Source organism: Gasterosteus aculeatus, chromosome 13 (assembly GCF_964276395.1).
Source record: "Gasterosteus aculeatus chromosome 13, fGasAcu3.hap1.1, whole genome shotgun sequence".
Lineage (NCBI taxonomy): Eukaryota > Metazoa > Chordata > Actinopteri > Perciformes > Gasterosteidae > Gasterosteus > Gasterosteus aculeatus.
This window is the reverse complement of record NC_135701.1, coordinates 20,172,651-20,187,865: the sequence shown is the minus strand read 5'-3', so window position 1 is coordinate 20,187,865 and position 15,215 is coordinate 20,172,651. Positions and strand designations below refer to the sequence as shown.

Sequence of the window (15,215 nt, the reverse complement as noted above, 5' to 3'; positions counted from 1 at the left end):
TATTTGGGCTAAGAAAACAACAACAACAACAACAACAAAATCCAGTGGCACTGCTGATAAAATACTTCCACTCACCCGTGAACATTAAGGCTCAATCCGATCCGGGCTCAGTCAGCGTAAGACGTCCCGGCGTTGATCTGCACGGCCTCTGACCCCTGCAACGCGCCTGGTGCGAGGTCACACTGAGTCTCTTATGTAATTACCTGGGAAACCTCTACAGAAGTAACACGCTGAGAACTCTGCATCGCCCCAGCTGGCCTTTAAGGAACAGTCTCACGTATATATCGATATTAAAAGAAGCAGCGTGATTATTCTAATTTTATTCCATTTTCTTGTGTTTGCCGCGCTAACTAGGCTGCTCCTTTGTTCTTAAAGTATTACGGGAAAACCGCCAATACTTTCTCGCTGTCCTCAGCATAACGGCTTTTGATTGTGGACGATAATAGATTCTCTGGAGAGTGTGGATGTAAACAAAACAGTTTGATTTTGGGCCGCGGCTTTTAAAGAGCTCTTAGCAAAAGCATCCCAGCCACATGGTTCACAGGCACCTTTTTTTAATGAATAAGCCAGATTGCTTGTGCTTTTAAATCATTATCTTTTTGGCTATTCATAACATCATGGGCATTCATTACGGCTTGACGGGCATCTAATGCACATTAACACTTACTGTGTATTCCAAGCTAAACACCCCACCCAACTAATACACGTTATATGTACTCAAGGAAGCAGTAAATATTCCATCCTCATTATTATTTCACTTGCACAAACCTGGAGATAAAAGGGGAAGGAATGTGGGATTAGGTCACCGTATTTAACAGCAGAAGAGAGGATGAGCGAGGCAGCAAATATTCCACCAAGCCTCGTAGTTTTTGATTTGCCCGTGAGGTGCGGTTCTACCCGGGGGGGGGGGGGGGGGGCTGCAACACGCACCAAATGTTAAGCCGCGTCGTGTCTGCGTCGCCTCGTACGTTTACAAGAACCTCGAGCCTCGGGCCGGGGTGAAAGGTCATCAGAAGCACGAGGCGGGTGGACTCCTGTCTTTCCGCCTGTGAGCGCGCCGGGGAAAGGAAGTTGTGAAACCCGCGTCGGCTTGGAGCGACTCCGTGCGGGCCGGCGCACGGCGGTGGTATTTTTGGAGGAGCGCCAGCGGCGCCCGAGGCGCAGGCAGCATCCCGCCAGATGAGACTCGTAGAGACGTCGTCTCTGTAGTCAAACTTCAGCACACAAAGTACACACACACACACACACACACACACACGCTGTGTCAGTGTTTGTGTGTTCCACATCGCCAGTGGCTCCTATGTGATTATCGCTCCACATTTTCACACAATCCATAGATGGTTCCTGCATCGGGACGCACAGAGAGATTATTTAGGATTGTGTTCCGCTTTAATTCATCCCTACGATAAACGCATGGAGTTAAACGTTCACTGGCGGTCAGGCCTATAATTGGATTGTCTGTTTCTGCTTAACTTATTCCCTCTTTAAAACCCCGAGAACTCACTCGCTCCCGGCTCTCTCCATCCAGGTCGGACCCCTTCCGGAGCTTCGTCGACTACTGCCTACTGAAAATTCCTCAGGACAGACCCTCCTCGGGGGAGCTGCTACGAGTGAGTGGGCTTTCCTCTGTGATCCCTCCAGCTGTGACCTCACTTCCTGTCTCGCTCGGTTCCTGAGCCATGTGGATGAGTCACTCCCACCCACCCACGACTCAAGCGCACACACACACACACACACACACACACACACACCGCTCTGCTTGTTGTTTGTGGAGACGACATTGGATAGATGTCAGGGAACGAGGGCAGAGTGAGAGCGATGGGGAGGGACGTGCAACAAAAGTCAATATCTGGGTGCATGTTTGGAGATTTAACCCCGGCGCCACCAGGTGCTCCATTATTGTTATTAACTATTTTTATTTATCAGAAAATGTACATGCAAACCTCCTCGGCCTGATACCACAACAGACGCACTTGTGCTTGGTCGACAGCGTGAACACGCTCATCATTTGCATTGGACACAAGCATTTATAGAAAGGCAGCAAAGTGTATCCGCGATCTCTTTGTTTGTGTGACCAACAGGTAATCCGATCGGCCCGCTAAGAGGTTAATGTTGTTGGCCGGAGCTTGAGGGGGAAGTTTTCACACCTGCCCCCCACCTGAGGGTGTAAAGCAAGGCGACGGTTAAATAAGCGACTCTGGATGGGTTCCACGCTCGGCTCGGGATGCGCTTTTCCCAAAACCCTCTGACCTAAATCCCCCGAAAAACATGAAAGCGGGATAAGTACCAAACAGACTTGAGATCAGTGTCGAAAAGGCTGCGTTATAGTGAAGGCTGGGGGGGGCGGGGGGGTGTTGGCTCATGATTAATACACCGCTTTCTCTTCTTAGACACACAAAATTCTCTCAATGCACAAACATAGACCCCCCCAAGCTCTTTTAAAGGGGAAATCAGGTCACTAATCTGTGTGTCTATCCAGGCTTCAAGTTAAACAAACGCTCTCCCTGAATAACTGTATTTATGAAAATAACAAAATAATGACCCGCTCATATAAGTACTCAATACGTTTCAGCAAAAACAGTCCAAAAATGTCCTCTTGGTTGTTTGGGTCTTTGGAGGTTTCTCTTTTTTCCCATAAATCAACCACAAACTCCAGATATATCAGGTGCAACACGAGAATTTCCCCAAACAGATTCCCATAGCACGAAACAATGCGTTCTAATTCTCTCAATTGATTTGAGAGGCTTGAACTAGTGGATGGATTTTTTTCCTTTTCTTGAAAAATAACTTTTCCAGTCGATACGCTTTCTTGCGGACGGTCGGATGAGAATATTGACGGCGTTTGTTGTACGATACGGAGGTGGAGTCGGGTCAGCTGTTTCCAGTCTTCGTGCTAAGCTAAGCTAACCAGACGCTCCCGCTATATCGATTCATCTCGTCTAACTGTCGACGGCAAAGAGAACAAATGTTGAGCTCTGCCTTTCATACATGCAGCGTGTTGGCCGTGTTCTCCGTCACCTCTGCTCCCTTAATGAGTAAACGTGGTGGATTCAAGCAGAGCAGGTACCACAAACATGGAAGAAACAAGTATAATAAATAAAGTGAACTGTAAAAATATTGAATGTGCCGCATTTAACATCACAACGGGGGGGGGGATCTCTGAGGATGGGTTCATATTTCTGGTAGAAGAATCTAATCCATAAACCGAAGACGCCTTCGCCCCGTCCCAACGGCGCCCTCCTAAACCAGTGCAGAATCTGAGGCGGTGGGACGGAGGAGGCCAACCACCCGCGCTCTGGTGTCCGTCCGTCAGAAAACGGGACAAATCGCTGCCGTCTCTATTTTCAGAGCGTGATGTCATTCCCCCGGCGTCCTGACTAACCCATCGCAGCAGCATCGCTCACATGGGGAGGAGGACGGCCGGAAATAGACCTGAAAGATTTTCATACAGTATATATATTTTAGTCCTGCACTCTGACGTTCATACATTTCAACCACACAATATTTTATGAATGAGAGTGACTAAGGGGTGGTGTGAATGTGTGTGTGTGGGGGTGAGGAGAGTGTTTTATTTTTCTATCTTGATGAGAGTACAGTTCTCGGCCAAATGGAATATTTTTTTTTTTTAAAAGAGCAACACTCATCTTCACCCCCTCATTCCTACCTGACCCCCACCAACCCCACACACCCACTGTGACCTGCCGGTTACGCAACACAAAATAAACAATTACGTAAAAGCATAACACCCCCACCTCCATCAAATTTGGCTTCTTACTGAGATTTAATGTGATTTATATCAGTGATTGAAAATACCATGGAGTAATCACGTTTTCATAATTATTTATTGAACAATTATTTCTTTGTTGTAGGAACTTTTGACTTGCTAATATCCAGTTTTTAAACAAAGGGGGTCTAGATACTTTTCTGTCCCACAGATTAAATTCCAACAATTCCCTTAAATACAATCTTCTTTCCAGAGCGACTGATGTTTGTAAGCTTACTAGAAAAAAAAATCGAATATAAAGACTGGAACCCCTCAATTAATTAGCGGCATTTTACACGCTTTCATTACAGCAATTATTTTGGAAGCCGTCATTAACTTGGTGCCGAGGCGAATACAGTAAAGACTCCACAGGAATGAAAAGGATTAAGAGTGCTTGTGGAAAATGGATTTGATGGACGTTCTTGCACAGATCCCATATGCTCCGCGTGGAGGATGAGGAGCACTGGGACAGCAGGACGACCCACAGGCGCCCTCTAGTGACGGCCCCCGGTGGTGCTGCTCATTGAAATAAGACCGAAGTAGACGGCTGTCAAGTGGTCATTAGATGTCCTTCAAAACTATTCCTAAGCTCTTCAAGGGTGGACAGAGGGCTAAAACCTTTAGGTCCTCCAACCACCAGATGTGTTCAATGTCTAACCCGCGTTCTTCTCCGCGCAGCATGATTTTGTACGTCGGGAACGCTCGCCGCGCATTCTCATCGACCTCATCCAGAGGACCAAGGATGCGGTGCGCGAGCTGGACAACCTGCAGTACCGCAAGATGAAGAAGATCCTCTACCAGGAGAAGCACAACGGACCAATGGGAGAGAGCCAGGAGGAGGAAGAGGTAACTCAATTTTCAGTTCAAACACACGTAAGGGGAAAAATTGGAGTTTGCGGTAGCTCACAGCCGTCGGGCCCTTTTGCGTCACACCAAACGGGTTCCTTCAGCTGCAGCCTGACATTGACACATGTCATGACACCGGCGTCCTACACCACGGGGCGCCATTCAGGGCGGCTCAAGGGTTCACCTGCTGTCCCAGACCTTTTGTTTCTGGCCCAGTAGGACATCCTGACGTCACACATTCTATCATGGACACACAACCAGGGGGCCTTCTGGTCTGAACACATCTCGGGCGCTTCCATTAGAATTAAAACCAGCAAGAATAACACGCACACATCTGAGCAATACGAGGTTAATGGACAATAAAAGACGCCTTTGACTCTGATGCGATCTAGAGGTCATTCGTCCTTCCCCTGGTAATTGAGTTGAATGTATAATTTCATGACTCCAGGGGGAAGATTTTGATTTGTGGCACCGCGTGTTTATGAATATGTGTGGATCTCCTCCCCCGCAGGACAGCGAGGCCGCCAGCTGTAAGATGAACAGCCTGGGAAGCAACCACTCCATCCCCAGCACCTCCGTCAGCACGGGCAGCCGCAGCAGCAGCGTGAACAGCATGCAGGAGGTGCTGGACGACAGCTGCTCCGACGTGACCACCATGCACCCGCAGGACTACAGCAGCACCCTGGAGTCGTCCCCACACACCAAGAAGGTGCGTGTTGGGGAGGGGTCAAGGGTCGGTTGGTGGGACGGAGGTGGTGTCTGGCCACAACGTGCCGAACCGCCCACAATGTCCCGAATGTGACCTTCTCAATGCATCTTAAACTCCCGGCTCGCGGTCCCGCGCGTTCATGGAAAACTGCATCGATGCCGTCTTAAGAGCGTCCAAACGTTGGGACAGCCAGAGCAGCGTATTTCACACACACACCCTGCCTTGTTTTAACGTTTACAGATCCTTGTGTTCCTGGACAAGCGTCATAGTGTCTGAAATGACGTCTGTTTGGTTTTCATTGCACGCTTCACACACCCAATTAACGTGGCATCAGCAACCACTGGACCACCTGTGCCTCTGTTTAGGAAACTCACAGATCAGAAATATAAAAATCCAATCCATTGTGCATTCATGTCCACTAAATTAAATTGAATTCCATTTACGGTTTGGTGTCCTTCTGATTTGAATGGTTTAGAACTCCAGCAACAGTAAATAATTCTTAGTGGAGCTGAAGAAACATGTTTTAGCTTCTCAACAATTATCCTTTGATTTGATCTGGTCACGTAGTACTTCAGCTGTAGGGCACATTTTTACCAGTCCGCCGTGTACCGAGGGGTTTATATACACAGAGGTACTAAAAAACACAGAGTGTATATTCCACACACACACTGCTAGTATAATATCTTCCTTTAGAACTCTTAAATTGAAAAGAACACATTGCTCTGTGCCAACATCCTCCGGGTTTTCTCACTATTTTCAAATGCAGGCGTAACCCCCCCACCCCCCCAAACCCTCTTACTCCCACCCTGCAACCATGGAAACCAAGGACACAGTCTTCACTTGTTCGGCAGATCGCTTCAAGTTCGTCAGGAACGCCGTAGGACAAAGAGTGTGTCCACGTGTCAACAAGCAGCACACACTTTGTCATCACACACACACACACACATTCGGTACACAATGCCTGAGCTTCTCACAAGACTCAAACATCTGCGACGAGCGGGCCGCCCCTGCTCTTTGTCCCTTTCCTCATCTTTGTGTTTGTGACGCGAGTGAGGATGTTTCTCCACGCGCAGACAGCCGATGTGTTGTTAGAACTTCGGGGGGCTGAGCGGTGAGCAACAGACAGCGGCAACGAAGTTCCTTCCTAAACACTGGCCCCCGATTTAAAATCCCTCCCGCGTGCGCCCATTACAGGCGTCCTTTTTAAAAGATGACAACTCAGACGGCACAGGGACGGCGTGTGCTCAGTTTGCATGTCTGTGTGTTCCACGCAGGACCATCAGTACAACTGGGACGACGGGCTCCACAGGGACCACCTGCAAGGGCTCAGGCCGTCCTCCTCCGACAAGAGCAGCCAGGCCCAGAACTACAAGAACCAGGGCCGCTTCGCCACCATCAAGTCGGCCTCGCTGGTACGTTCCACTGGTCCTTGTTTCTGTGGTTTGTATGTGGAACATTCACCTCGTTGGTTCAAACACCCCCAAAATAGAGGGGAAAATGACGCAAACGCGTTTGTGGCAGCACACGGGGGGGGGGGGGGTTGTCTTTGTTTCTTACTGGTGAAACATGGCTGAACGTGGCCGGCGGTCGCTGGATGTGAGGTGATGTCCCCGCGCTGAAGAAATGTGATCCGTGTTGGTTCACAGCACATATCGATTCCTCCCTCCGTCTTTTGTGTGCGTTTTCTTCACCTCTTCCTGGCATCTGTTTTTCTCTGCTTCTCTTTCGTCTCCTTCACTTCTGTCCTTTTTGTTTCCTCCTCTTGTACTACGCGTCGCACCCCCTCCCTCCCTCCCTCCCTCTCATTCTCTCTCTCGCATTTGATCATACATCATTCTTAGATCTGACTTTATATCCTGGGATAAAGGGGGCGGAATTCTTCCTCCACGTCTCTCTCTTTCTCTCTCCCTCTCCGTCTGTTGTCATGGTAACCGGCTCTGGTAACTAGTAAGTAGTTGTGGTGTTGTGTATGTGTAAGCGTGTGTGTTTACCCATCCATGACCCAGTGGTTTAATTGTGAGGCCCTTCTGCTGTCAGGTCTTAAGAGGACGTGTGCGTCTTTGTCCTCGAGTTGGATACAACGGATACTGTCCTCGATCACAGCCTGAATCTGATGGCTGTGTGAGTTTCACTTTTAATGATAATCGCTATTACTACTGGAAATCGCTTCTAGTGAAAACAGACGCTCTAGAATTTCCAAGTGAAGAATGAATTCAGAGAACTTAATCCGTCTGTTAATGGTGAAACTCTTGTTTAGGTCAGGCTTTGATCTCCAGTAGTTAGGTAGGTCTTTCGGCGGGTTACCATGGAAACGCAACCTAGCTACACCAAGCATCCTCGATAGGATATTTCTTCTTCTTCTTATTATCATTATTCTCAGCCTCATATTGTCATCAAACAGAGGTCACAGGACACCCAACCTTACGGTTAGGACCTAAGACCCCTCGTGAACGCTGTTCTTATGTTTACAAACACTTTAACGTGATGGAAATATACTCCAGACGAATATCAGTGGAACTGAGATTCCTCGGATGTAAGCGGCTGAGGTGAGGCACCGTGTCGGCAGCCGTGTGTAACTGAAGCACAATGTGTGCGCTGCGATAGAACCGCCGCCGAGAGAGAAAGAGAGAGATGACATCATCGTTTCTCTCCGAAGCGAATTCATGAGTGAGATATTTTATTTGCTCACACTTCCAAGGATGAAATCATAGTGCTGGAGGGAGATTAAAGAGCAAACGCAGAGCAACAAGGGGCGAGGGAGACGGGGGAGAGATATTCCACCTCATCTGCCGTTTGACTCGTCCTCAGCAGACTGTAACCTGACGGCACGTCAACAACAGACGCTGTGCCTTAGAAATGCTTCATGGCTACAGGACAGGAAATAATCCAACGATGGATTTTGTGTGTAAATGTCAAAGGGCTGCTGTATAAACCAGAGGCACTTTTTGGGGCATTTTATTTGCTTTTATGGGGCGAAGGAGACACGAGAATACAGACCTCACATTGGTGCATCTGAAGGAAAGCACATAAATAAAGGAATGCCCCCCCGACCCCCCTCACGAAGGAGCAGTTTAGGCTTTAAACAAATGCATCTCTTCTACTCTCCAATCAAATATAGCTTTGGACATAAGAGCCGCTCTCTCTCTCTCTCGGTCATATTTCATGACAGTTCATGTCACTGCAAGACCTCCTTTGAAAACAGCGAAGCGGCCGTGACGCTTAAAGCGCTCTCACTCTAATGAGAGGCAAAAACGAATATTGCACCTCATACGTTCCTCAAAGGCATTTGTCAGGACGGGGTTATTGAGGAGCGGCGGTGGGGCCCGTTCATGCCCGTCGGCGCCACACACCCGGTGGAATACAGTCATCAATGTGATAAAAAGAAGGTATCCCATCGAGTGCTGCCTTACTTATTTAGTCATTATGCTCCGTGTGATCCGTCGTGACACCGAGCAGATCAGCAGCGCTTCCTCCATCCGACCCACCGGCTCCTCCCGGCGCCGCGTTAAGACCACCATCAACCGCGACATAAGCAGAATAACTCAGCTGCTTAATTCCCACTGATCTCACCGGATTATTCACCCTTTAGCCTGCATGCCCCCCCCCCCCTCGCCCCCACTAGCCTCACACTGAATATGATCTCCTTTTCCTCCCTGAGCCTTCAGTGAAAGAGGCCGTCACATGACGTGACTTGGCCCTTTGTGGCAGCATGCAGGAGGGGAGGGGGGGGTGCAAGTGACTGGGCTTGTGAGCTGCTGTTACAGTGGGGTATTGATTCAGCTCAGATTAAGGAGTGTGTGTGGGGAGGGGGGCCGGGGGGGGCTCAACCTCCACCTGTTTCTACCGCTCGATTCCCTTCTTTTTCTTATTTATTCTATTTCTTCCCTCGAACCTTTTCCCAGTATCTCTATCTCCTGTTCCCCCTCCCCTCCCCCGTCCCCTCAGTTCTCTGCATGCTGACCCTAACACCCCCCCCCCCAACTTCTCTCACTCTTTCTCAATGAGGTATTCATGTGACCCACCTGCTGTCCGCCGCTTAGCGCTAGCGCGACTAAAGAGGCGCTCTGTGCTCTTGTTGGCCCGCGCCGCCGGCCTGCCTCATTCACAGTTCACACGCCTGCCGCACCGACCCAGCAGAGGGGAGGCAGTGGGGGGGGGGGGTCGTCGTCCGGCGAGGGTGGGGGTCTCTGGGTGGCGCCGCAGCGCGGGCAGGGCTCCGTCGGGCGTAGGATGCCGCACAAGGTTCCTGGATGCTGGTGCACTTGGCTAAAGTCGCCATCATGTTTGGCCTGAGGAGTTCGGGGGGAAGTTATGAGAAGATGCGGAGCGAGTACTACCTGGACGTGGAGAACCCTTTCTGTCCTCAGGTTGGTGTGGCCGCTTTAGCGGCGGGAAAAGACGGGTGACGTCGCCGGGAGACGTGTCAGTGGGGTCCTTGGCTTCAATGCGATGATGTAAATGTTTAAAGTCGTCTTGTTCCTTTTTGTTCCTCGCTCCAAAGGGCTTGAATATGTTTCTGTGGTTGTCCTCTCTTTGCTGTGTGTTTGTGCGCAGGTCAGATAAAAGAGCTTTTGTTGGGCTCCAGCAGGAACTTATTTATTTCATTTAAAGGATTTCAAAGCATTTATTTTTTCCAAGCCGTAATTTCCCATCGCCGGTTGACTTGACCTGTGATGCTTTAATCAATCAGTGATTTTTGTTCTCACTTTTTCTTTGAAAAGATAAACCGGCTGAATTCAATTTTTTTTGTGCCTTTTTGAATGCAAACAAAGAACCCTTGTACGTCATTTATGCTCCGATTTGGACATCCCACATCGGTGCCGCTCACGTCTCCGAACCTCTCCCGGCTCCACAGGTAACCAAGCAGATCCACGAGCATGAGCAGGAGAGCGAGCTGCGCGAGCAGATGTCGGGCTACAAGCGCATGCGGCGGCAGCACCAGAAGCAGCTGATCGCGCTGGAGAACAAGCTGAAGGCCGAGATGGACGAGCACCGGCTCAAGCTGCAGAAGGAGGTGGAGACGCAGGCCAACAACGCCTACATCGAGCTGGAGAAGCTGGCCAAGCGCCACGCCGTGCATTCCGAGAAGGAGGTGGGGCGGAAAAGTTCTCTCTCTTCTGATCAATAATGTTATCGCTTTGACGAAGCTCCCAACGTTCGCTGCTGCCTCCCGATTACACGTGAGGGGAAACACACGGGCAGAAGTGGTTCACAGAATGAAACAAGCTGCATATCTGTGCAGTCAGGGAGAGGGAGATCTGTTGGACCCATGAACATGTCACTAGATATCAGCCATGTTGTTGTTTTGGTTGGTAATCATGGATGATAATCCATGTTAAACGTATGAGAACGTCACCAACACGACACTTGAGCTGCTATTATTCTCACTGTCAGTTCATCTGCAGATCCAAAGCAATGACTTGTCGTCTGTATTCATCTACATGCTAAGCTAACAGCCACTCGTGTGACCCCCCCCAGATGAAGACGGCGTTGACGGATGAGAAGAAGTTCCAGCAGCAGATCGTGGCCCAGCAGAAGAAGGAGCTGACCACCTTTCTGGATAATCAAAAGAAGCAGTACAAGCTCTGCAAGGAGAAGATTAAGGAGGTGTGGTCCTCTCCCCTCGCGTGTGCCGCTAACTGTTGAATCATGCCTCCCCCACACAAACGCGCGCATTCAGTACCGCCGCCGGCGGCGTCGTGGAAGCGGCGTTGACTCACTCGGCCTACTCGCTGTGTACCTACACGTGTATGCTCGCACCAGCGTGGAAACCCACACGTCCATCCGCACACGGCGTGTCATTTGTGCGCCTCCACAACCTTTTAAACTGAGCCCATGAGAATCGTCCTGTGGGCCGGCAGCGTGATACGCTGTGTTTTCAGTTACAAGATAAGTGACCGAAATTAGGTCAGAGCAGTTAAAAGAAAGCGCCGCTGGAAGGGAGAGATATTACCCGCCAAGCGAGCGCTGTAACGGAATTAGACACCTCAGAGAAGGGATCAGGCTCGCGGGTTGAGTGCATTAGCTGGAGCTGTAGATTACCTTAAAGCCCACGGAGCAGAAGGAGGACTCACACCGAGGAGGGACGGATGTGGCCCTCTTCTAGCTATGAACGCCGTTGCAGACAGACGAGAGTGTTCAAGAAGATCACTTGATATCGTGAATGTTCCTCTATATTTAGGTGGGATTTATCGTTCATTTTTACATTCAAGCACGCATTTGCTGGTCACACATCTCCTCACCCACTGCCCGTTGTTGGCTTTCTTTATTTTAACAGTTGATGAACTTATTTCTGCATAGAAACTACTCCACGTCACACAAGCCGACCAACGGCGCCTCAAATTGACACCGATTCTGAGCCTCGTCTGTCCTGTGCTGGTGGTTCCTTACTGCCTGTCTCTTCTCTCAGGAGATGAACGAGGACCACAGCACACCCAAGAGGGAGAAGCAGGAGCGCCTGTCCAAGCACAAGGAGAACATGCAGCATTCCCAGGCCGAGGAGGAGGCCCTTCTCCTCGGCCAGCAGAGGGTCTTCTACGACAGGAACTGCCGCGGCTTCAAGCGCAAAGTCATGATCAAGAGGCACGACTTGGAGCAGGAACAGATCCGAGAGGTGCCTGAAGAACAAACTCTAGATGTTTATTCGTTTTTGTGATGTTGCTGTGAGCCGGCCTGGTGCGATAACAAGACCATAATATTTCACTCTGCACCGGGATAACAATTACTCCCCATTGTTCTTTATCGGCGAAGGGATTCTTGTTAGCCATAAGAAGATTATTACAGAGCAAAGCAAGCCAGCAATGTCCCAATCGGAAAGGTTCCTGTGAGAAAATATACAAAAACGCTTTGGTCAATAGAGTTAAAAGGAAGTGTTTAAATGACAAAATATACATTGATTTCTCTGTAGCCAATACGTTCCTACACGTTAAATGTGAACGTCCCATTGAAGACAAGCCCAGCTGACCGTGTGACTCCTCCGTGTCCTTCTTTCCTTCCTTCCTTCCTAGGAGCTGAACAAGAAGAAGACCCAGAAAGAGATGGAGCACGCCATGCTGATCCGCCACGACGAGTCCATGCAGGAGCTGGAGTACAGGCAGCTGAAGGTCCTGCAGAAGCTGCGGATGGACCTGATCCGCCTGCAGCACCAGACGGAGCTGGAGAACCAGATCGAGTACAACAACCGGCGCGAGCGCGAACTCCACCGCAAGCACGTGCTGGAGCTCCGGCAGCAGCCCAAGAACCTCAAAGTGAGTCGGAGGCGGATGGCGTTCTCTATCCGGGGTTTCATAGATGCGGGGGCCGCTGTCAGAAGGTGCTTGAGATGTAAAGGAACACCTTGCTTAAAGAGTCGGGGGGGTTGTTTTTCCGAACACACAGATCGGTCTCGCCTCCGAGATGCCGCAAGCCACGAGCAACTGTCTTTATACTTTTGAAACATGTGATGTGATGCAACGTGGATGTAACGAATAATGTGGGAGAAATGGTGAAAGACGGAACAGAATGTGCCCCCCCCCCCTCCCCACGCAGTCATTTCAGTTCAATTTAGAGAATTACAGACGCTTTGGAAACCTTTAACCTCCAGCAGCAAATTGTTGCTATTCCAACAAATGTAACCCGTCCGTCTCCGTCCCCTCTTGCAGGCGTTGGAGCTGCAGATCAAGAAGCAGTTCCAGGACACGTGCAAGGTGCAGACCAAGCAGTACAAGGCCCTGCGGCACCACCAGATGGAGGTGACGCCCAAGGCCGAGCACAAGACCGTGCTCAAGGCCCTGAAGGACGAGCAGACGCGCAAGCTGGCCATCCTGGCCGAGCAGTACGAGCAGAGCATCAACGAGATGATGGCCTCGCAGGCGGTGAGTGGAGACGCAAAGTTATTGAGTCTCTTCGCCCCACCTGTTGCTCATTATTTCACTTTTCCTTTTTCTCCCCTTTGTTTGCCTTTCCCATCTCTAACCCCCCCCCCCCTCCCTTCCCCCTCCTGTCTGTCCCTGTGGCCCTTTGTCTTTGCGGCTTCGCCGTGTCAGCTGCGTCTGGACGAGGCCCAGGAAGCCGAGTGCCAGGCCCTGAGGCAGCAGCTGCAGCAGGAGATGGAGCTGCTCAACGCCTACCAGAGCAAGATCAAGATGCAGACCGAGGCGCAGCACGAGCGCGAGCAGCAGAAGCTGGAGCAGAAGGTGTCGCTGCGACGGGCCCACCTGGAACAAAAGGTGTGCTGAACCTGGCGTTTCATCTTTTTACTACGGGTCTGTAGGACATGTTTCAGTTGTACAGGCGATGACGATGTCTAATCCTTTTTATTTATTCAGTTTGCTATAAACACGACAGTTTGTCTAATGGATTTCTTCAACAACAGAGAAAAACAAACAAGAGAAAATAAACTTATTCAGCACAATTTACACGACAACCGTTAGTCGGATGCAACGTAGAACTGCAAAGGAACATAAAACCTCGAGTTTATAAACGTATGACATCATTGGGCCAGTTCGACCCCACAGAGTGACCCCATCCTGCACAAAGAGACGCAGACAGCGCTGTTTGTTCATCTGTATTCTGTCCTTGCGCCGCGTAAAATACGCTTATAGAGGTACAAGTCGACAAACGTACACGGGCCGCAACAAACGTGTAAACGCAAACAGCCCGGCGAGGGCCGGATACACGTTTGCATCCACCTCCGATGCCGTCCTGCGAGGAGCAGGCAACCATTTCTCACACCATAATAACGTTGAAACTTCGTGCCTCGACGCTTACGCTCTGCATCAATTGGGACACGATTCGCTGTGATTCGGCATCTCGCTCGGGACCGCTCAGCCAGGCCGCCGCGTACGCCGATGTCATGTGATCACATCAGACGGACCTCCCTCCAAAGGGACCGACGTCATCGCTACGGCCTCGTAGACAGCACTCCGACAACAAAGGAAGAGACGTTTGGAAAAGCAGCCCCCCCCCTCCCCATCCCTCCTTTACCCCAGATCCAGTTCTGGTGGCCCAGCGGGCCTCGGCGGTGGTCCGTCGCCCTCTGCTGGCCGCGCGCGGACCTGCACCGCGATGGACTGGGATGATGTCATGGTTTTCAGAGAGCTCTGTTGTTCTTCGGTGGAGTCTGGAGTTCTCTGTGCGTGCTCAGTGGTCGGTCAGCCTGCCGTATTGCAGTGGTGTGTGTGCACCTGTGGGTGTGGGGGGCTGGAGGGGGGGGGGGCGGGACAACCTGAGCGATGCAACTTGCGGCGCCTTCTCAGTATTAAACAGGGCGCGTGTCCGTCTGCGTCCAGCGGCTCGTATCCCGGACGGTGAGCCGCATGGAGGATGTGTAACGGCTCCGGGGGGGTCGACGGGAACATCGGCAACACCTCTGTGGCGTCATGGAAACCAACGCACCACAAACCACAGTACTTGTAGAGGGGACAGTGTTTTGTAATTTACACTGAAAGGGTCGGTTTATGGTTAATATGAGACACATTTAATATTAAAAAATTAGGTTTCATCTCAGAAAGACCTTTTAAAAAAGAAAAGAGATAAAATGTTTTTATAAAGTGTCCGCGCACACGCGGAGCTCGGTTCCTCTGTTGGGACGCTACACCTTAAAGGTCCCGTCTTTCTCTCCGTGGAGTGTTTAGAGGAACTACAGTCGGCTCTCCCACGACACGCGGGTTGAATCTCGCGTCGACCGAGCAAACCTCATCCAGCATTTCAAATATCAAACAGCCGTTTGTTTTCTATCCTGAGGTGTTGAATCCTTCATCTTGGCTCGATTGTATTATTTATACAAGCAGTCGCCCGTCTGCTTTGTTGTGAATTCACCAAGTTCTCGTTTCTTTGCTTGTATTGGACACTGATGATGTCACCTTTTCAAACACAGGTGTAATTTAAGCCCGTTGATCCTCGTTTCATTGGGCCTGT

At 50.3% G+C, this 15,215-nt stretch overlaps 1 protein-coding gene across 2 annotated transcripts in view; it reads left to right on the top strand.

Moving 5' to 3' along the window:
• The window catches only part of taok3a (TAO kinase 3a), a 40,778-nt gene that overhangs the window by 24,153 nt on the left and 1,410 nt on the right, over positions 1–15,215 (top strand). For both annotated transcript variants that reach the window (XM_040196406.2, XM_078086153.1), the window contains exons 11-20: positions 1,529–1,610; positions 4,442–4,609; positions 5,121–5,318; positions 6,593–6,730; positions 10,174–10,410; positions 10,797–10,925; positions 11,728–11,931; positions 12,326–12,565; positions 12,959–13,171; positions 13,343–13,525. In XM_040196406.2, the coding sequence (XP_040052340.2) occupies positions 1,529–1,610; positions 4,442–4,609; positions 5,121–5,318; positions 6,593–6,730; positions 10,174–10,410; positions 10,797–10,925; positions 11,728–11,931; positions 12,326–12,565; positions 12,959–13,171; positions 13,343–13,525 (1,792 nt within the window). The remainder of the gene's footprint in view (positions 1–1,528; positions 1,611–4,441; positions 4,610–5,120; positions 5,319–6,592; positions 6,731–10,173; positions 10,411–10,796; positions 10,926–11,727; positions 11,932–12,325; positions 12,566–12,958; positions 13,172–13,342; positions 13,526–15,215) is intronic.